This window comes from Sceloporus occidentalis, unplaced genomic scaffold (assembly GCF_023333645.1).
Source record: "Sceloporus occidentalis isolate IW3139 unplaced genomic scaffold, rSceOcc1.0.p SCAF_3, whole genome shotgun sequence".
NCBI classification, from domain to species: Eukaryota; Metazoa; Chordata; class Lepidosauria; order Squamata; family Phrynosomatidae; genus Sceloporus; species Sceloporus occidentalis.
In genome coordinates this window covers 214315340-214338858 of record NW_028316983.1, presented here as the reverse complement: position 1 = coordinate 214338858, position 23519 = coordinate 214315340, and the positions used below count along the sequence as shown (strand labels likewise).

At 40.0% G+C, this 23519-nt stretch overlaps 1 protein-coding gene across 1 annotated transcript; it reads right to left on the bottom strand.

Annotated features, from left to right (window-relative positions):
• Window positions 1-1216: 1216 nt before the first annotated feature.
• LOC149317466 (V-type proton ATPase subunit d 2) lies at window positions 1217-21764 on the bottom strand. Its single transcript, XM_089518916.1, has 8 exons — window positions 21592-21764; window positions 16386-16557; window positions 13591-13769; window positions 11801-11880; window positions 9940-10017; window positions 6551-6727; window positions 3378-3455; window positions 1217-2369 (listed from the first exon to the last, which is right to left on the bottom strand). Exons 1-8 carry the CDS (start codon window positions 21719-21721, stop codon window positions 2208-2210), a joined length of 1056 nt encoding a protein of 351 aa, XP_089375042.1. The 5' UTR covers window positions 21722-21764; the 3' UTR covers window positions 1217-2207.
• Window positions 21765-23519: the final 1755 nt, after the last annotated feature.

Sequence of the window (23519 nt, the reverse complement as noted above, 5' to 3'; positions counted from 1 at the left end):
CCTGCATTTTTCCCGGTTTGGAGGTCCGGCACTATGGCAACCCTATATGTAGATTAAAAAAAATTCCTAGAAAATTCAGTGTCCAATAATCAAATAAAGACATTACTTATTTCTGTTTTGAGTATGCATTCATGTGCGCTCACCGTGTTGTTGCTGCTGTTGTTGTTGTTCTATTTAGTTATATTTCTCTTTCCTCTTAGAAAATGCCTGCATATATAACAAATCTTCCTTGCTATCTGGCTTCATGGATTACATATACATTTCCTGGCCTATGCCATGAATGCAAATTCTGGTTTTTTTTGCTTTGAAGTGAGGCAATGGTCACTAGGGTGTCTTGGACCACACTGGGACCTGAGCTGATGGCAGCTGGTGATTCCATGGCAATTTAGTGTGTGATAATCCCCACCTCCATCCCGAGTCCCGGCTGCAGTCCAGGAAGCTGGAGCCGATTTAAAATGCCAAGCAATAAGCTTGTAATATTAAACACCAAATTAGAATCAGTGTAATTCAGATAAACTTCTCACATTGAACATGCACCTCATTAATATACAATTTTAAAGTTTTTCAGTGTAAATATAACATAGTTCCCCCCCCCCCAATTTTTTCATTTCCCCCCATAACTTCCTGTGTCTGGTCATAGCTAGTTTGAGGTAGGCCTTCTCTCCACTCACTAGTTGTCATTCAGTTTATTCATGTAAACAGTCCCAAATGTAACCCTATTTATGTGTGGAACAGAAAAGGAGATATAGCAAAATTCTGGATTAATGCATTAGGAAGGATTTTAAAAATCCAGTTTAGGAAAAGTAGCACACATTAACCTATTTACCGTAACTCAGCATTACATATTGGCATACAAATCAGTTTTCTGGACCTGATCATTGTAGAAAGAAAACTTCTGGATGAAGGCAAGGCCTCACATTCAGTATAGTGTGTGTGTGAGAGAGAAAGATGGTGTTCACTTCCCTATGCTTGCAATTGTTGGTTCTCATAGCTTGATCTCTTATGGGGAGCACACTGATTCTGATCATCTTTTCACTTTCACAACAGGTGCCCTATCAGAAAGTATGATAATTTATTTTAGGAGCAGAAGACAGAACAAAAATCGTGTGAAAAGGTTCTTGACTGTATCTATGCAAAAAGATCTCTGGATTCACACTATTTTCTATGCAAGACATCAAACAAATTAAAAATAATGTTTATAATTATTATTGGTCAACTAGGCATACTGTTCAAAAACCAAAATTAAGTAGTTTGACAGAAGCATTCTGTCAAACATTATCTCTGTCTCTGATTTTGAAACACAGTTACATCACATTGAATATAAAGACAAAATTAAAGCCATTTTTAACAACAGGGCTTCTTCAGATAGACTACTTAAAATTGTATAGTACTGGAGATGTTGCTATTAATGAACTGTCTTTGTTCTGCTACTCAGTTTGGGGATACCATGATTTTCACAATGCTATCTCAGATACAAAGGCCAGTTGCACATTGCCAAAGAGAGATTAAAAGAGGCCACAGGTTTGCATAACATCTGCCTATGTATGGATTCAAATTCATAATAATGACTATAGTTTAAACAGACATTATGCTCTAATGGGGATGACTGATCCCTCATTAGACTGAATAGGTCTGCTCAGTCCACTGTCCAGGTGCTATCTGTTTGTGGGAAACTGCAAGGCCCCTTATGTCCCCTTTTTTGTCTTTTATCTTTAAGATGGATTAGTGGACCTTGCAAAGAGAGGTTATCTTCAACTAGAGCAGCATGCTCAACATGGTGGGCCATGCAAAGGTGAGGGTCCCCAGAAAGCTTCTGGAAAAGAAAGAAATAATTGTAGCCAATGGACACAAACATGGTTCCCCCTGGCAAATGTGGAGGTAGGAATTGCAGTTCTTCCACATCAGCTAGTTTCAGAAAACACTGAATTAGAGGACTGTCTTCTCAAGGTAGGACACATGTCCACCTTTTATTTGGGCACTTTCCGGTATTGTTGTGACTGAAAATTGCCAAATTTGTAGATTGAGCTTCTTCATTTGAACAGCTAATGGAATTGTGACAGTTTTATAAATAATTTCTAAAATGCCCCTTTCTTGATGGCCGTAACGTAAAATCTGACCTCTCTTTGCAAATTGATTGGAAACAGAAGAAAGCTATATTGAATGTAGTAGTTATATGATACTGTTAACACCCATTGTTAATATGTACTTCAGAAAATTGGAATGTAGTTGTTAATTTTTGTTCTGTGTCTCTGGGAGATGCATTCTGCAATCCATACAATATTTCTGCTTTCTTGTTCCTTCAGCTTTACATAGGCATAAAAGACACCAAAATGGAACTGGTTGTTGAAAGCTAGCACGTTCATTTTGACCTGCAGAAAAATGTACAAGAAATACATTTCATTAGGGGGGAAATCAGAGACAATTAATTGTGCATTACATCTTTCACTCTCAAGGATCTCAAAGTCCTTTACAAGCAGCAGCAGCAGCAGCAGCAGCAGGGAATGAAGCACTGTTTTTGCTTTTTTAATATCTGCTGGACTGAAGCGAAGCTACAGCTGAAGCTTTGGGGCAACAAGGTCAGAAACATTAAAGAAGAGACTCACTAAAGAAATAAATGCTTCTCTAAATGCTGAAGTGCAACATTCAGTAAATTAATTAGAAGTATTCTGAATAGAATCCCACTATTTTGGCTTCTGGGGCCACACATATAAATGGCTATGAGCATTGGTTCACTGGGAAGATGAGGCAGCTTGTCTAGAAGCTGTCATCACTCAAACACTTGGTGGCCTCATGATGTAGGAAATAAGGACAGATAAATCTACCACTTTTTATTTAGCCAGATTTCTCATTTTCCTTGCTACAAGTTGCTTTCAACCTTAACTTGCACCTGTCGAATGCAGCAAAAACTGCATCCATTTTTAAAGTGTGTACATAAAAACATACTTTCCTATTCCTAATATGTACATTTTGTCATGCACCTTTCCTAATATGCCCACTATTGCAATTACTGCCTGCAGCTTAATGTGATTATGTGCTTACCTTGGTGTAATGAAAAAAATAAAATAAAATACACTTGTTCTTAATATTCACATTGTAATATACATTTATTTATGTAGGAATAAGTTGGGGAAATTTTGAGAAGTGTAGATTTGGGTGTATAACTGTGCCTTGGTTTACCAGATCCAAATCTGGCAAGATTGTACAAAAATATAGACCTGACAAATGCTTCTATATCCCCAGTAGTAGCTCTTCATTCATAATGAAGTGTCACATCCTGAATGCTCATCACTGTTTTTTCTCACCACTGACTCTGAGTAAGTTGAAGGAAAATCAGTGTAGTGAAGAGAGCACTTTAAGCTAGAGAAAGAACATCTTACCTCATGTTCAAAAAAAGCGTCTTCTAGTGTTTTTTCACCTGTACCACCTCCTACAGCTTCAAAGCAAGCCCTGTATTCCTGAAAGCACAAACAACCACCTAAATAATAGTTTTATTTAGCTTACGTGTATTATTTCTAATTGTTTATAAGTATTTTTTTTTTGGTAAATATGTTCATTGAGAGTGCTACTCTTGTGGCTCATGAGTTCCCAATTTGGTTTCCTCCCCACTCAGGAATACACAGTACTTCCACAGAACAATTATACTGGCTCAGTAACACAGCATGTGCTTTGCAACTTGCGTGCAACAGTCCTAGGTTCAACACTGACAGGTAAGGCTGGGAAAGACTATTGACTGAAACTCTGAGGAGTTGCTGCCAATCAATATAGACAATATTTTGGCAAAAGGATCAATTTTTGTATTTGACATAAGGCAGCTGCGTGTGCATGCATCAACTACTTTTACAAAGTAACATCATCTATGAGGTGACATTGTCTTCCAATTTTGTGAGGAACGATTATGTCTGTCAATGCACCCACCATGCAGTGTGGAAGAGAACTACAGCAACATGAAATGGATTTGTCTGAAAACAAATATTGGATTTCCTGTGGCTGCATCTTTATTCCAGCCCTGTTGCATGGTTACAAGAATGAGCAACTAGAGAATTGTAGAAAATGAAGCTTCGTATTGTACCATGCTTCTTTTCAGAGAGGCTGGGGTCATTATTTAAAGCCTGGATGCTGTTTGTGCCCTAGAGAAATGAAGCTGTGGTAGGCACCAGTTCCTATTATGCCAAAGTGGGTTGACCTCATTGCTGGCATGGCTAGATTGCCCCAGGAGATCTGGACTCTTGTTGGATCAATAGGAAGAGAGCTGCTGGCTCTTGGGAAGTCAATCTAAGAGGAACAGATACATCTGTGGCATGCCTGTTACATGTGAATGGGCACTGGGCTGGCTCCATATGGGGGGGGTATGTCTTGGCTTGCTGGTTACCTAAAGAGACATCTCTGTCTGGGACCTTGGGGGAAAAGTCTTTTGAGCACCTGCCTACTTGAAGGTTGACATTTGGCCCCTTTCCCCAGATGGCAGAAGGGAGCTACCTACTCATCCATGCCCTGGTGGGCTCCAATCCAGACATGGTTGATATTCTCCAGCATGTAGGCTGCATGATGGGAGAGGTGGCTTGGACAGTAGGTAGATCACCCAGTAGTTGAAACTGTGGCTTATGCTACACTAAAAAGGCTATAAGTTGTAACTGACTATCATCATCATCATCATCATCATCATCATCATCATCATCATCATCATCATCATCATCATAGTATTTATTTGTTTCCCGCTCTTTCCCCAAAACTGTCACCCAAAGTGGTTCACAATATTAAAAGAACAGTGCAATTGAAAGGATACAAAAGTGATACATTAAAATAGAATTAAATTATTACAACATTAAAATATGTAATATTTTGACTGGTTGATGCCCTTCTTTCCATCTTGTCCATATAGTCTTTGGGGATACAACACTACTTTTGCTTGGATGCCACTATACACATTTTCTCCCTAGCTCAACCTGCCTCATTTCTAAATCTTTGATGTCTGGCTATATTTATGGATCATTATCACAGTGATCTCAGAGGAGGGTTGTGTACAGTCATCTCCAAGTGGGACAGAATCTCAGATAAGTTTCGCATAAAAAGTAGAGGGAGTTCTGGAATACACTCCCTTTTGGCATGAAAAAGACCTCAGGTAGAGCTCCCTAACAAGAAATAATCAATTCCGTGGGACTCAGGGGCAACTGATGCATCCACTAGTGTAATAATGGCAAATTTTCTTGTTGCTTATCCTCCAGCTGCTTTGAGTTGAATGAAATCTCTGTCAGTGTCAAACTGTGGTACTGCACTAGTAGATGTACCCTTCTACTCAGGGCAGTTGCAGGAGGATCAGAGGTAAAATCCAGAGTGAATTCATCCACCCAGCAGCAGAGGATCTATCAGCTATCTTGATGGGACAGGGTCTCAGGGGAACACAATATAAGAGTCAGGAATCTTTTTATCTTCAAGGATCAATTTGGCAGCAGTCTCAGATGTCAGATTCCAGCATTCAGTGGTGTTAAGAGCACTAAATGGTGCCAAAGTGAAGTGGACGGGGTTTTACTAGTTTGAACATTTCCCAATCAATCATACAAATCAAAGCTGAAATCTATGTATGTCTACTCAGGAGCAAGTCCCAGACCTTAGGGTTGCCATAATTCTCTACTAAAAACCAGGGCAAAATGTAGGACAAAATTTAGACCAAAATATAGGACAATTGTAGGATAAAATGTAGCCCAAAATGTAGGACATTTAAGAAAAATTGAGGACTTTAAATGTCCTACATTTGGGGCTAAATTTTATCCTACAATTGTCCTATATTTTGGTCTAAATTTTATCCTACATTTTGTCCCGGGTTTTAGTAGAGAATTATGGCAACCCTAGCCCAGTGAACAGACATCCAACAACTATCCAACAGCAAACTAGATAGTTTCGTGCAACAGTTTCTTACACAGTTTTTTTAAAAAAAGAAAAACTTAGATTATGGATGAGAGTTAGCAGCAGAAGACCCTTATGAGTGGGACAGAAAAGACCTAATGGCTACTTTCTCCTGCCTCAGTCTTAATAGGTCAGGACCTAAGTATTTGCCTGACCTTGCTCACTACTCTTGTTCAAGTCGACTCCAACTTATGGCAGCCCTATAGTAGGGTTTTCTTGGCAAGATTTATTCATTGCAAAATGTTTGCCATTGCAAACATTTCCTTTTAGGCTGAGACATTTTAGCCCAATGTCACCTAGTGGGTTTTCATGGATGACCAGGAATTCAAGCTCTGAACTCCAAGAGTAGTCCAAAATTCAGACCAATACACCATGTTGTCAATACACCGGTCAGCACGTACATCATGAACTTAATCTCTTTCCTCAACTAGTCAAAATCCACACAAAACTGGACAGGACAAAGTCAGTGCCTCCTCCCTTGGCAACTGCTCCATGTAATTCCCATAGTCTTAGAATCAGCTCTTTCTTGGGTTCTTTTCATTTAGATTGTGGCTGAACAAATGCCTAATGTTATTTCTTTGGCACTACATATCATGGAATGTTGAAAACACAGCATGCTTTTGTTAGTAGCTATCTTTTATTTACATACAGCGTAGTAGTCAGCAACGCCCTTCACTTGCTCATAATCCTCCGCTTTGGCAAGCATATCTAAACCTTCTGGATACAGTTTTCCACACGTTGGATACAGCTTCTGTCTGTCTTCTTTACTCAGCTCAGTGCCAAATGAATTGATGGTGATAATAAAAGCCCGCCGGTCTGCTTCAAACTGAATTAAGGAAGAACACTTTTAATCAATTTGAAATCACACAGTTTTAATCACTGAAAATCATTTGGGGGATATTTACTATTAAGTCAAATGTTAACAATATGTTTTTAAGTGGAGGCTCACATTTCTTCTTGGCCGTGGCTAATAGAAAGCAGCTGCAAGAGTTTGAACGAATGGTCTGTTTTGTTTTTAATAACAGAAAGGTTAACCAAACATTTTTTTCTGCCAACTGGGAATGCATGTTATTTCTACTAATGAAAGATAGTGCAAAAGGGTTTTGAACAAGTGCAAACACCATTAGCAACTATGTAGCAGAAGCCAAATTTTTTAACCAGTGAAACCTGCCAAGGCCAGATTAGAAAATGTTGCCACTCTGTTGCTTGGCAGTGACCCCCTCCCTTCCTTCATATGTGGTTTAGTTTTACCCTGAGTTACCTGGGCAAGAATGTGGGCAGCACCACCACCATAGACAGGAGTCTTAAACAGGAATGTGTACCTCACTTTGTTATCAGCTTGGGACATACTGTATGTGAGCTCTTATATTCCAGTCACATAATTCTGTTGCTAGTGCCTATGCCACTTGAGGTGCCTGTGCTGCTGCTAGGATGGCCAAATGCAAAGAGGACAGGGCTCCTATACTTTAAAAATTTGTGTAGAAGAAGGCAATTCTTTTATATACAGGGGTATCTTCTATGCAACTAATAAAAGTGCAGAATCTCTGTTTTTGTATGTATCTGGCCAGCCAGGCTGCAGACTTTAGCACTTCCTAATGTGATAGTAATTCAACATGAGACGTTTTCACCATGAATGTGGGAATGGCATTACGGGTATTGAGCTGAACTGAATTCCCTTTCTTTTTGAAACAGAAAAGAAAAATCTATGCAGTAGATTTTTGTCTAAAAAAAAGTATCTGCCTGTTCAACTGTGTGTTTCCACTTACACTCCCACTTAAGATATTCAAGCATTTATTGCTTATACATTATTTTTACATAGTCACTGAATGTAATGTAAAATGTGCATTGTAACATTCATAACCAGCCCTATTTCAGGATTTTTGCTTGACATGCATACTGTGCTATGGTTTTTAAATTTCTACGCTTTATCAGTCTAATGCTTGCTTATTTTATTCTGAGTCACCCTGATATCATGGTACAAGGTGGTTGGAAAGAGTATTAAAAATCATAATAGAAGTAAGTGAGTAGACATAATGCATAATATAAGCAGCACAACAATGGAGCTCTCCGGCTCAGGATCAACTGGCAGCAAATTAATTCCAAAAGAGGCAGATGTTGATATGCCTGCCAGAATGTCTGGACCAGGATCAAAAATGTCAGATCTGCAACATTCTATCCCAGTGCTATTTTGTAGCTGTCAATTTTGTAAATGAATCTGTTATAATAAGTAACTCAATATATGAGTCTGTCCAAAAGATTTATGTGAACAATGAAATCATGCCACCTTCCTTTACTTCTTAATGAATGCAATTAACACATGAGAGCATAATTATTCATAGCTTCATTATTGTTTCTCTTTAACCACTCTGCAAATATTACTGAATAACAGAGGGAAATGCAGAGGGCCAGCCATACCATTAGACAGAGGGGTCATTCAGACATCGATTTTTTAGTGTGATGATGCAAATCATCTCACTCACACATTTTAGGTTTGTTGTGTACACTATGGCACCACATCAATGTGCATCACTGCAAGTTTCTTTGCTCACACATGCAAGCATTCAAATAAAGATAGAGTCAATGATGTGAAGGCATTGAGAACATTTTCAAGGCACACAGAGATTTATCTTGGGTCTATTCAGGTCTATTCTCATCAATTCACACTACAGATTATGCAGACCTTTTTGAAAAACTAATGGAGGGGGGGGGACCCAACATCAATTATCCCGGATTAAGTTGATTTTTTGGCAGCCCCCCAACTTAATCAGGTGCATTCGGGATGCATGTGAACAATGGAAATTCAACCTGGATTCATCCTGAATTATTTTCACCATCTGAATAACCGCAGAGTAAAAGCAACTACTTCAGGCAGAAGAGGTTGAGAAAAATAGTAGCAGTCACCCACCAGCCATTTATCCTGAGTCCCTTAGCTACTCTCATCTGCTGGAGACAAAAATTCTATTCCATGCAGCCTGTTCTGCACTCCTGGATACTGTCTCATCACCAGTGCTGGTATAAAAATTCAAGTATCAATCCTGTTCTCTACTTTATGGGGAATGGTTGTGGAGAGAGGATGCCACAATTTTCTCTTTTACCTCAGGCAGCAAAGTATATGGCAATTTATTACAGCCTAACTTGGGCATTAATTATTCTTCTGATTAAATCTTGTCTATGTTTAGTATTACAATGTAATTCTTTATATCCTACGGCTAAACAGCATATTATATTAAATGCCTGGGTACAATTTAAAATCACTATTATTATTTTTACTCTAAAGTAGATATATGTGGCCCGAATCAGGATTGTGACTAGAACTCACGAGTGGGGAAAGTTTAAATCCTCCTTCCATCTGTTTTTACTTAAAATTGTGCATACACATGCAAGAGATTGTGTGTGTGCTTTTTTAAAAAAACAAACTCTCCAGAGGGTTGTGCAAGCCTTCCCCAGCGTCTCTTTAATTAACCACATAAATAGTGCATATTAATTTGTATATTGTGCATTTGCATTTTGTGTGTATTTCATATTTTATTATTGTTGTACCCCATAGTGAAACGTTTGGATTGAACTAGTCCATAAATGCTCATTCATAAGTTAAAAGATAAATAAGCAGAGGGAGGATGCATACACTTCCCATGCTGTGAGAAAAGGGATATCGAACCTTGACTGCCTGCTGTTTATTTTACATAGCATCTCATTTCACCCTCAGCCATTGTTTTTTTAAAGTGAGGTGGATTTTAGTGCACAACTCTGATAATGTTGTATCAAAATGAAATTAAACACATGATTGATATGACTGGTAGTGTTTGAATAAAATTCATCTACAATACTGTGGAAGGAAGAAATACAACCAGTGCAAGTTCTCTCATCCAAAATGTTCAAGTAGGTTGCAGAGCACAGTGGCCAACTGAAAAACTGTCATGAGACAAACTGAAATATCACAAATGTCCCAGCCACACCATTGTTAAAGGCCCTGCAGACCTCTTTCAAGTGAGGTCTTTGATAACCAGGTTTGCTACACAGAGACTAAAATTTTCTTACCTCTAAAAGTGGGCACATTATATCTTCTGTAGTGCCACCTTGTTTTTTGCAGAAATTATAAAATGCCTCAAGATAAGACTAAAGAACAGAGGGAAAAAACCATGAAACATTACATTTAAATCTTCTTTGAAGTATCAGCAATAAACTTTACTAGGGTTTTATTAACTTGATACGTGCGGGAAGTGTCAGTATCAACTTCCCGCATGTTCACTGCAGGAGGAAAGGAAAGCTAATATATTGTCTTAGAATCATAGAATCTTACTCCACGAACCACGATAATATAATCCAATGAGGTTGGCATGCTGAGATTAAACTGCTTTTGTCCCCATCGTTTAAAGCCAGATTAAAGGCAGTGGTGAACATGGATAGATCAACACACCTCCCAGTGGTTGTTGCTACAAGCCCTGGCATGGCATTCAAAATCCCAAAAGCATAGTGCTCGCAAACAGCGGTGTCAAGTCACTACACACATCACATATAGTATCAATAAAAACTTTTTCATATGGCACTTTGTGGAAAAACAGAAGGAGGGGGTCAAAATGGGTCCACAGTCTCTCTCTGTGCAATGGCTAGCAACCAGGTCAAGGGGTAGGGGGGTGTCCACCATTCCCACAGAGGGCCACCATATCTTCGCCACCCCTTCGCATATTCTTTCAAACCACCGGTGTCCATTGCCTGTCCTGGAGCGATACCGGTACCACACAGATTGTGCCTCTCAAACGAGAGCGGGGGACGGGTGTGCCATAATTCCCAGCTTTTTTTTTAATCAGTATGGGAAGGTTTGGGGGCACATTCAGATTTAAAAGTCCCAGATTGATTGAAAAAATCCTATATTTTATTCCTGTTCTTTCCCATTTTATACTGGGTTAAAATAAACTGAACCATGGAACATGTATAAAAAGTTTCTGTTTGTACTAGGAGCTGACAGAAAATATTCTAGGATTAAAAAAATGTGCATGAATTTCAACAATAAGAACAAGAACAAAAACTGGGTCTTTCTGGTCTTTATAACCAGTATGAATGTGTCCTTGGGCAGCACAAACTTTGCTGAAAATTATGGTACTTGCACCTTTAGTTGTCAGTTTTGTTCTGAAGAACCATATATCATTCCCTCTTATTGCAACACATTCCCCAGGAACCCCAGGGAGAAGCTTTTTTGTTTGCACCCCTTAGGAAGTCCCCACCACCACCACCGTTCTGCTGTGTCCTAGAACAGGTTGGTGTAGGCTCAATCCTTTGCTGTTCCCAGCAGTGCTGAAAAGGTGTTGTAAACAACTGGATGCAGAAGTGGTACCATCAGCAACCACCTGGTACAATCTATCCTGATCCATCCTGCCTCTTTTGCCAGTATGGATATGCCTATAAAGAAATCCACTTGTGGATGGGAATAAAATGTTGCAGCTGGTGCAAGAATTGCCAGAAAATAGTTTGGGAAAACAAAAATGTTGTCTTGATCTTTTTAAAAAAAAATTCTGAAATTACAGCATTGAATACCACATACTCCCCATACATTTGTCCTGTCTGGAGGAGACCTACATCTTTTTGTTTAGTAGCTCTAGAATCTACCCTGGTGGGACTCCCTTGAATCCAGTGAAATTTCATTGAGCAAATCCAGCTAGCATTTACTTAAAAGGAGGACATGCATATATATTTGAAAGGAATAACCAAAATGCAGTCTCCCCAAATACAATGCCTTGTACAGCTGAGTATAAGAAAAGATGTGAACATTTTATTCAGGGAAATGAGAGGAAGCAAAAGACACTTGGTTTTTCTAGGTTCTCCCTCACATCTGAACATGTCCAAATTATCTGTACTGCATTCTGTTCTCAGCCAAGGTGGCTATTGTGGTTACAATATTTACCTTGTACAGCTTGTTGCGCATGATTTCAATATTCATTTCATCCAGATCAGTTTCAGATACACAATCTTGAAAAAAATCAGCTGAAATCAGACATTAAAAACAACAAAAGGAACAAGCTAAGTTTTGGAGAAGCAGAAGAAGGGCACCTGATATGATCAAGGATGAAGACATTGGTAGATCCGAGGCCCCAGATCTTCTCTCTTCAAGAACCAAAGTGATGACATAAAGGGGATGGCTCTCCTCTGATATCCTGAAGAACATCCATGTCATCCCTTCTTCATACAGAGAGAAGAATATATTCCTTACCCCTCTGCTTGGAGAATAGCTCTGTTATATCCACTCATCAGAACAATTTATTTGTTTTCTTATTATCCCACTTTTCTTCCAGTGTGGGACCCAAAGTGGCTCACAATGTAATTAAAATGAGGCTAAAAGCAATCATGATAGGAATTTTAAAAGGAATTTGATAAACCATCCCATTAAAACAGCATTAATCTAACCTATAACAATAATGCAGCATCCCCATTAAAAACTTTTCTGTCATAACCAGCCAATGACCAAATCCTGTCCAGGTTAAAAGATCTTTGTGTACTGGAAGAAGGAGAGAGAGGCTCAAATTAATCTTCTCTGGGAAGAAGTTCTATAGCCATCAAGAAAGCCCTAGATGGTGGTGGGACAGAAAGAAAGCCTCCCTGCAAGGAACTCAAACTAATTCAAATAGGGAGAAAGTTTGGACTCAAGCCATATGGATATCATCCCTCCCCCTTCTGCTTAAAATCCCAGGGCATTAACAGGGTATTACAAATAATAATACCAAGGGAAAGAGGGAAGGTAACTGATAGCTGAACATTCCTAATTTGTTGTATATGTACAAAAAGATGATGTGGTTTAAAATGGTATGCTTGCTAATCCAAATCTCCACCAGGTATCTGACTGATAATGCTGAGATAAATTCCAGCCAACTTCAGCCGCTCTTATATTATGGAATGGCCTGTCGGAAGAGATCTGACATATCACCAAACTTGACAACTTAAAAAAAGCCGTCAAGATGGATCTCTTCCAACAGGCCTTCCCTGACTGATCATCTTACTCCCACTGGTATGGACTACCCTGACTACCCCAAGATGTTGTGTGCAAATTATGATGTTGTAGTGATTTTAATATGATCTTATAAGCCTGATGTTGTATGTATGTATTTTATTATTGTTTTATGATTGTAAATTTTTCACTGTTGTAACCCGCCTCGATCCATTGGAGAGATGGGGAAAAAATTAAATTTATTATTATTATTATTATTATTATTATTATTATTATTATTACCACAGTGCCAAATAGAGAGATACTACAACCACATTCATATTTTTCTTTGTTTCATTTGTGACCTCCACAAAAGAAACAAAGAAAAGCATGAGTGTGGTTGCAGTATCTCTCTGCTTTTACTTTTACTACAGTTTTGATTGCAAATGCCGATAGCTATTTTTAGGGTGTGTGTGGGGGGGGGGGGGGGCAGAACACCACTTCATGAAAGCACCTTGGTTCCTGTGAAACACTGAATTATTACTGGATCTCTAATTACCAGTGAGATCCCTAGGGGCCATGGGAGAAATTCTGCCATGTTTTTAGTTTGTGCTAGGATGTTTTAGGCTTCTGAAATGCCTTTTTTACCACTAATATTTGGGATCCTGGCAGGGGGGCTGTATGCCAAGTAACCTGCCTGCATCATGCCTGCCTCCATAGGCTATGTATTTCCCACTCTGATATTCACTTTGATATCTTGTTGACAGACATACCTAATGGTGTGTCCACCAAGATTGCATTAAATAACTCTGCAGGATTTGGAGCGATGCTAACAGCTTCCATTTGCTCAAAGCTGCCCAAAGGATGGCACTTCAGAACCAGTTCATCGATAGGTCGTTGGCGCAGTGTTCCAGTAATGAGCAGAATTACATTGTCAATCATATAGCTGTACCTAGTGGGAGAAAAATAAACATCAGATAAACATTTCCCCCCCAGGGAGAAAAAAGCCACATATAATAAAAGCCAAGCAGTCACCAAACTTTTGCAAAGGTGAATACTAAATAAAATAGTTAAGCATTTGCAAAGCAGCTTCAAGTTCTCTCTCACTATGATTTGTTTACAAGGTGCTGCAGTATAAAAAGCCAAAGAAAGGAGACATACCCCAAAAGCTCATCAATATATCAATATTAAATTGTTCATTATGCTTTTAGTCTGTTTAAATTATCTTGGATTGTTTTAAATTTTAAATTGTTTTGCTTTGTTGAAATTGCTTTGGCCTGTACTTCACCCTGGCTGCAAGTACACTGTAGAAATAATGTAGTCTGACAACACTTTAACTGCCATGGATCCATCCTACAGAATCTTGGGATCTGTAGTTTTGTGAAGCCCCATCACTCTTTGGCAGAGAAGACTAAAGACCTTGTAAGTCTATAGATTCCAAGAGCTACAGCACTTAAAACAGTGTCAAACTGCATTATTTCTACAATGTAGATCAGGGGTAGGCAACCTTTTTGAGCCGGGGGCCAGGTTGCTGTCCCTCAGACAACTGGGGGGCCGAAGCTGGGGGGGAGCTTCCACCTTCCGGGGGCGGGGCCGCGTGCCAGGGGTGGAGCTTCCACCCTCCGGGGGCAGAGCTGCATGCCTGGGGCAGAGCTTCCACCCTCCGGGGGCGGGGCCAGCGCTGGAGGCCTCCCCCTCTTTGCCGGCCCCTGACGGGGGCCCTGGCCCCATCAGAGGCTGGCAAAAGAGCCGGCAGGGCCCACCAGTGCTGGAGGCCTCCCCCTCTTTCTCGGCCCTGTCGGCTCCTTCCCGGCCTCCGCGGAGGCCAAGAAGGAGGGAGGAGGTCGGCGGCCCCCCAAAGGCCCCGCACACTTGCGCAAGAGACCTTTGGCCTCTCACAAGAGGGCGCGGGGCCTTTGACCTCTCGCACAAGCGGAGAGGGAGGAGGCTGGCGGCCCCCCAAAGGCCCCACGTGAGTGGCCTGGTCCTGCCGCCGATTGCCGCCGGCGTGGGGCCTTTGGCAATCGGCGGCAGGACCGGGCTCGGGCCGGTCCCCTAGCCTCGGCGGGCCGCATGTGGCCCGCGGGCCGGGGGTTGCCAACCCCTGAACCCTCTGACTTTCGGGATTTTTAGTGATATATATATTCAATTCAATTTTATTAATGCTTAAGCCAAAGGCCATTCACATGATTAATATATAAAACCAATAACAAACATTCAAAATTGTAAAATGCTCCATCAGATAACTAACATCCGAATTTTATACATTAAACATAATAAAATTCCAGGCACTTAACTAAAACAACATTAAAAACAACTTCAAAAATTAGAAAACATCATCCCCATGGCAATCAACTGCTATGTCTGCTATAACTCTTGCCCGAATTTTGATTGCTGCTGAGGCAAACAATGAAATCTTATAAGTTACCTTAGAATCAATGTCAGACAAGAGGTAAAAAATCTTTTCAGAGGTAGTATTAGACTGTAAATTGAACAGAATAGATCCCATGAATTTGGTTCTTGGGTCAGTATATAGTGAGCAAGAAAGCAAGTAATGAGGCAGATCCTCGATTTCTGGTGCTCCTCAAATACACACACACATATATATAGGCTTTCACAGATGTCCTTTTGCATTTGACCACACATTTGTTGTCTTGCCCTTATGCTGCTAGGCCACATGCCTTACACACTGACATACATGCCCCTATTTTTATCTGTGAAATGTTGGAAGGTATGGTATGGCCAGGTTAGGAGGTTTCACGGTCCAAACCTGAGAGCATAGAAATGATCCTTTGTGGTGTCACAAGGGTGTGTGGCCAGAGGTGTACCCTTTAAAGTAGGGCATCCAGCCTCTGTGTAAAAAATCTTTTCCTTTGTTTTTGAAATTTAAAAGGTTTAAAAATCATTGTTGTTGTTGCTGGCTGCCCTCAAGTCAACTTTGAATCATGGCACTCAGTGGATCAGACATCTCCAAGATCCACTGTCCCCAACTGCTCTACTCATGTCCTGTGGGTTCAGGCCTATAGCTTATCTGACTGAGTCCTTCCATCTGGCATGTGGTCTCATTCTCTTCCTGCTGCCTTCTACCTTTCCTAGCATTATTGTCTTTTCTAATGGTTCATGCCTTCTCATGATGTGGCCAAAATACAACAGCCTCAGTTTAGTGATCCTGGCTTCCAGAGAGAGTTCAGGGTTGATCTGTTCAGGAACTCATAGTCATTAAATATCTCCCAACAGAAAATGGTAATACATCACCAAAAGGAGAAAACACATATTTGCCTAACTTTTCCCCATATTACAGTTGGCCCACACCTTACACGAGCTTGCCTTCCATGGACTTGAGCTCACGCAGAAGGCAGGCTCTGATAGAAACAATGGGACACACATCCATGGCACGTGCACCATTTTCCTTAATAGGATTTAGAAATAGAAATAATATAATGAAGTATAATATCATTTATAGGCAAACTTAAGGAAGCAGTAACTTCAGATCATTCTTGGGATTTTATTTAATTTATACATTTTAAATGTCTAGATTTCCAGTACTGAAGCAGGTAATATTACTTACGTAATATAGTTTAAAAATGTAGAAAGTGGCTCAAAGGCATGGTTTCTAAAATAATGAAATTCTGTCAGTAGTTTGGCTTTTAGTTTGTCATCAATGATAGAAACAGTCAAAGGCCCAGTTTCATTGGCCAAGAAATTCCCATAGTCTGTGGTCTGCAAGTGTAACTTCAGGTCTAAAAACAGAATTGAAAGATTAAAAAAAAAATAAAAATAAAACACACACACACCAAAGAACAACAAGGACAAAATATATTTTATGTAAAGACACAAAGAAGATTACAATTCTACCACCTTTCATACTTTTTCTTCTTACACTCAATAGCCAAGTTCAGACTTTAACACACTATTGTTTGTTTAGTTAAACCATATGTTGTTGTAAAAATTGTTCATTCAGGTCAGATGATCCAGGATCTAAAATGGGGGGGGGGGGCTTTAACTGGGGGGGTTGCACCCCACACCCCCATAATGCCGCACTAGTGCTCCTGGTGCAATGAGAAATTATCCCACACCACTTCAAAGTTTGATTGTTCGGGTTTTTTAATTTTGATCTTTTTAATTTTATTTTTGGTATCATCATCATCATCATCATCATCATCATCATCATCATCATCTTATTATTATTATTATTATTATTCGCCAACTATATACACCATACATTCTACAATACAGTGCAACATACAGTACAACATAGGAGCTAAACAAAATTATAACCACCACACTCTCTCTCAAAAAAGACACACAAAAATGTTTGACTTCCTGCCCTTCAAGTTGAAAACATAAACATATATGTAATATTGTTTTCTTCCTTATTTATACTTAATATGCAGTAATCTTCTAGCTTCCTTTAACAAGTTATTCAGTATCCTGTACCAACCAGCATTGTCATTCCTTTTTCTTTTTTTAAGGCAATATAAAAATGGTTCCTGATCTTTCAAAAAATGGTATCTGCAGACTTCTCTTTAATTATTATTGTCAGTTTGTCCATTTCAGCCATTTTAAATATCTTTAATATCCATTTTGATTATTTCCACCTTTCCCCAACTTTGAGCATATAACATTCTGGCTGCTTGTATATAAGAGTATTGTATATTCACCCAATATATTCACCCAGTATAAAAAAATTTCATTTGTAGCTTCATTCTGAAAATTTCTTGCAAAGATCCCTGTATCTTTCATCAAAATTTCTTCTTCTTTTTGCACTTCCACCATAAGTAGTAGAACGTTCCTTCATGTTTTTCAAATTTCCAGCATATATTTTTAGAACCTTCATACATTTAAGTTAATCTTTCTTGGATAAGATACCACCTATATATCACTTTGTTTAAAAGTTCATGAAGATCATAGCTTAATATTACTTTTAATCTTTTAGCCCACACTCTCACATTTTCCCAACTCAATATTATAGCCTATATTTTGGGCCCACATGTCATACATTCCTTAGTTTGCTTGATTTCCAAGTCCATTTTTAGCAATGTTTTACACATTTTCCTGATTAGATGATCATCATATGTGCATAGTTTTATTTCAAATTCCATCTTTGCTTGTTCAAAACCAAAGGCTTTCCTTCCAGTTTCATTGCTGGCCAACTTTCAGCCCATTTGTGGGGTGGGATGGGGGATTTTGTAGCCTTGGATGGACTTAGGTCTATAGGGGAGGGGGGCAAAACCACCTTGTTTGTAATGTTTTTGAGGTGGTTTTTGGCACTTTGTGTAAAAAAGTCACATTTATTTTAATGGGGAGGGGGGACTCTGGTCTTTCCATAGAACAGTGGCATGACTGAGGAGGTGTGGGGGGAGTGCGGACCATACCAGGTGACACCCTAGATGGAAGGGAGGCACCCAGTTGGACTCTCTTCCCCTTTTGGTGGGGGGGGGGGAGCATGTGCCCTTCCTGGTTGCTCCATCACAAGACTTTCTCCCTGGAGAATACGCCTTGTGATGGACAGGTAGCTAGGAGAGGTTGTGAAACCTGGGCAGCTGGGAAGTGAAGGCAGGGCAAGGGGGGCAACTGGGCAACTAGGCAATTGACAGAGAGGGAGGGCAGCCAGAGAATGGGGCCAGGTGGATGAGGAGGGGGATGCAGGTGAGCAAGTTAGCAGGAGGAGGTAGGGCAGCCCTTCACCCTCCCCAGCTAGGGATGCCATATCCCGCCTGTAGGCGGGACAATCCCGCTTTGGGTGGTGCCGACCCAGTCCCGGTCCAGTTTGGCACCAAAACCAGGACGGCACCACCCGTGGCCACCTCCGCCCCCGCACACGCCGCGGGGGCCTCCAAGGCCTCACTGAGGCCTAGGAGCGCTCTCTGCGGTCGGAGCTCCGGCCACAGAGATGCTCCCTCCCAGGCCCCAGCCAGGCCTTGGAGGCGGCTCCACAATTGCGGAGTCCTCCAAGGCCTTGTCGGGGCCTGGGAGGAGGAGGAGGAGGCTGCTTGCCACTGTGGCGATGGCCGCGATGACGGGCGGCCCCCGCGCCCCTTCCCAGCCTGAGAGGAGGCCGAGGCTTCCTCCCAAGCCTGGAAGGAGGACAAGGTTTAAAAATGTAGGACCTTTTTTTTTTAATTTCCTGGCCAGGAAATTAAAAAAAAAAAAAGTCCTACATTTTAAAACCTTGTCCTACATTTTTCCCGGTTTGGAGGTCCTCAGGTATGGCAACCCTATCCCCAGCAGTCCTCCTCATCAGGTGTCACCAAAGATAGTGATGCCACGGCCACAGAACCTCATGGGCTACATTCTGCCTATGGGCCACATTTTCCCTTTCCGTGAAGCTCCTTTCTAAAATCAGTACTAAAATTTCACAATAAAAACAAATGCAACAAAACCATTAGCTAAAAAAAGAAATAAAAATAAGAAAAAGCTAAAAAAAAATCCCTTAGTAAACAATTAATAAAACAACACTATCTATCACCCCTGGTTTTATTAACTGTTTTCTAAAAGATTTTATTTTATTACTGTTTTCTTATTTTGATTCTATTTTTAGGAACTGGAACCCATTGGGATCAGAATATGTGATATCAAGCGCTCCTCTGCATACCAAGCTCGCTTTAGAAGCTGCACACAAGGACAGTCCCTTGAATATGGGACCACTGAAATCATTTTGAAGCTTCTGGAGACTTTTTAAATTACATCATTGCACATCAATGTGTACCTACCTGTCTCTGCTATTTCTGCTTTAGGCTGAGGCCTGCCAGTATAAACTAAGGAAGGTTTTTACGTTAAACAAAGTGCTGTATAATTAAAAACAAGGTTCTGTTGGTAAAACACTGTACAGGTTATACCCTTACAAGCTGCAAAGGGACAGTCAGGTAACTAAACACATCCAGAACTTTACTGCATCATGACTCTTATTCTGATAGGAAAAAAATGTGTATGTGAAATTCTAGCCACATAATGACCAGAGAATCCTGTGATGACCTTGAAACACATTCATTTGAGGTTAATATATGTGGATTTATTTGTGTTTGAACTCAGAATACCTGAAGGAGCCTAGTGCCCTACTCTTATAGCCTCCAGATGTTTTGGATTCCAACTCATGTCACCCAAGACCATGGACCATATTGTTTGAAGCTGATGGGAACATAACTCCAATGCATCTAGAATGCAACAAATTTGGAAAAGACTGGAATAGGGTGTTGGATTTGGATAGTGGAGAAACCCACACTGAAACTGAAAATACTCATTCAACTATGAATAACCTGTCAGGCTCTCCTTAACAGACTAGTCGAATCAATAACTGAATGAGCAGCTGGGGAGGTTACATGCCCGACATGAACATGATGTACAGGTATTTGTTGAACACTGCTCATACAACATGGTATGTTGTATTGTCATTTGAGCATGAAATCTCTTGCAAACAATATTCTACCTGTTCTCAACATCATGGCTAGCCTTGCCTTCAGGGAGAGAGTAGTGGTTGCCTCAGGCATGATATGCTGGTGTGTGAATAAGTGAGTGCAGGCCATCTTGTCCTTTTCCCCAGGCAGCCCTGGGTGACATGGAGGACATAGTTCCTGTACACACAGAAATGCATTGTCATACCTGCCATTTCTGCAATGGAATGCTGATAAGGAAAGAAACACATGATTTGCCTGAACTATGCAATTCTTTATTAAATATCAGTTGGGGGGGGGGGGGGAATAAAACATCTGGCTTCATGAGAGTAGTGATTTATGTTGCCAAATAATGTATACATTGATCTATCTTTAGAACTTGAGAAGTGAGGCTCATGTGGAAGGAATTACTTTGCACTTCCTCTGCATATAATTAGAAATATGACTATTGCATTTTCCCTCCCCAAAGCTTCAGAAAGGCCTGCCCTCCTTCATTTATATATCAGAAATATCTATGCAGAATGGCATAATTTGTCCTCCTGCTGCTGCTAACAGATGTTGTTTTACTAGCTAAGATTTAAGTTAACATTGTGTCTGCAGCCTAAGCTAAAACAGCAGCAATAAAACAATTACTGACAAAGCCTGTAATAACATTAAGACAAATGGTTGGGTATAAGACACTAGTCCTCCTGATGTGAAGCAGTGGTTTGACATGGCTGGGCTACTAGTATAAATAGAGTATACATCTTACTAAGGTAACATGATAGAACATTGGGCTACCAAAAAGACTGAACCAGAAGTTAGGAAAGTTAATTTTTTGGACAATAGTTCCAGGATGGCCATCTGTCGGGGATGCTATGATTTAGATTTCCTGCATGGCAGGGGGTTGGACTGGATGGCCCTTGTGGTCTCTTCCAACTCTATGATTCTATGATTCTATGAATCCCCCCAGCTAGAACCTGGTATGCTGGCCAAAGGGATTTGGAGAGTTATAGTATAAACACCTAAATTTACCTAGCTTTGGATAGAACCAGTATCAAAAATGCTGTTTTCACACATTGATATCTTAGTAGTATACATTATCATCATTATTTAAATTGCATAATACAAGCCTAGCTCTGATCAAACCCTCAAAATAAGTGACAAATTTTCGTCACTATTTTCTCATTTCATTTCTTCCATCCAGTTACCTCTTCTGAGGAGAATTCATGTTCTTTTACATATCAATAACATGTTCAAAATGATCTTTCATCAAGGATTAGTTAACTATCACATTCAACATGTTCCCCCTCATCCTGCAAATTCCCAAGCAAGACAATGCTATCCAGGCAGCAGTGGTACCTTCAACCTCACAAAACTGAGCTTCAATTTAACCCAACTCACCTTCCAGTGTTTCACACTGTGCTAAGTTGACATAGTCAGAACTCTGCAAGATTCCACCTTTAAAGCCACGAACCAGCCCCTCCAGGTAACCATGATTCACATTGAAGTAAAATTCTGAATAGCCAGGCATTGTGGATAAAAGAACGTGTTTCCCTGCACTCAGAAAGTACTGTGTCTTGTCTTTGACTTCAGAAGATTATAACAAGCAGTCACTAGACCTGGCTTGGTTTTAACTAAGTTGTGACTTCCTGGTTCATTGTTTCCAGTACAGCATAACTGCACTGTCTGTAGTGCTTACACAACATAATGTCACCAGACAGCTGCAGATCTAATTCTTTCCTATTAGAAATCAATGAGGCACTGGGTTAAAGGGGCAAAATAACTGCAGGGACCAAGAAAAGATAATACATGTTTATAATGGATGGATGGTCTGACTGGACAATATCTCCTTGGAAATAGGGATTAAATGATGTCTTAATTGTATTTGGAAAGAAGGGACACTTTTGCATCAACAGTTGTTGTGAAGTATTATAATCAAAGTTAAGAATTATTTATTTGCATTTACACTTAATAACTATAAAATATTAAGATGCAATAAATCAGCCTAAAATAAAATGAATAAACTAGTTAATAAACAAACAGCAGCAACAATAGATTACAGCAGCAGTACAGTTATAGCAGCTTGATTCCATTGTAACTGCCATGGATTCATCCTCTTTGAATTCTGGGATTTGTAGGTTGATGAGGAACTGCGAATTCTCTGTTGTATTCCCCTGAATTCTAGCACTAGAAATCTCTGTCAGGGAATTATAAGCCACTCCCTAAACAGTAAATCCCAGGACTCCATAGAATGGAACCATGGCAGTTAAAGTGGTATTAAACTGCTGTAATAGTGCAATGTGGATGCGCCCCCAATCTGGAAACAACCCTTTCAAGATGAATATTACATGCTCCCTGGCAACATTTTGGCAGTCACATTTTACACTAGTTGCAAAAAATCTCTTTATTTCCTCTACCCTTTCCCCATTATGCTACAAGTTTCTTCCACTTTCTCCAGTGAGATTTAGATCAAATTTTCAAAAGCTCAATCTAATGTTCAAACATAGTAAGGCAGTTATCTACAATGGTACCTTACTTGTAAAATGACATGTGGGGCAGAACTAGGAATCATCTGGCCTTCCTAATGTTATTGGATTGCATCCCATCAGCCCAACCCAGCATAGTCAATGCAGAGGAACACTAGAAGTTATAAGTCAAAACATCTAGAACAATACATGGTTCCCACCACTGGTATGGTTGGTTCTCTGTATCCACGGATTCTTTGTTTACAGATCCAACTATCCATGGCTTGAAAATATGCACAAATAAATTAATAAAATCCAAAAAGCAAACTTTGATTTTTTTCCATTTTAGATAAGGGACATTATTTTACTATGCCACTGTAGTGAATGGGACTTGCACATCCATGGATTCTGGTATCCACAGGGGGTCCTAGAACCAAACCCCAGTGGATACCAACAAGATACTGTATCCAGCCAGAGCAGGGAATCTACATGTTAATGGCCATACCAAAGACACCAATCCTTAAGAATGTATGGATGATTTGCATTTTTAAAATATTATGTGGCATAAAAAATAAGTGTTATTTTTGAAGTTGGTGCTTTTTTACCTTTTTATGAGGAATGCATCCAAGTGTGAACCTCAAAACTGGGCTGAGAATCTCACCTCTTTCCATCTCCCACTTTGTTTTCCCCATCACTTAAGTTGCAGTAGTTTCCCTGGTACTCTAAAGAAGCATCTACCCAAAGGAGACCTACCTTTGCTATCTAGCCCTAATGTAGAACAACTTTTTTTGAACTTGAATGATTGCTTACAACTTTGCAAATTTCGGTTAATAAAAGTACCAGGTAAGAGTTGAAAGATCATAC

What these genes read in the sequence shown, in the direction of transcription:
- LOC149317466 (XM_089518916.1), bottom strand. Translation starts at nt 21,721, where the DNA reads ATGCCTGGCTATTCAGAATTTTACTTCAATGTGAATCATGGTTACCTG. An exon ending in ACATTTTTAAACTATATTAC is followed by an intron (nt 13,770 to 16,385) that starts GTAAGTAATATT and finishes TTCTCCCACTAG; the next exon opens with GTACAGCTATATGATTGACA. An exon ending in TGCGCAACAAGCTGTACAAG is followed by an intron (nt 10,018 to 11,800) that starts GTAAATATTGTA and finishes TCTGTTCTTTAG; the next exon opens with TCTTATCTTGAGGCATTTTA.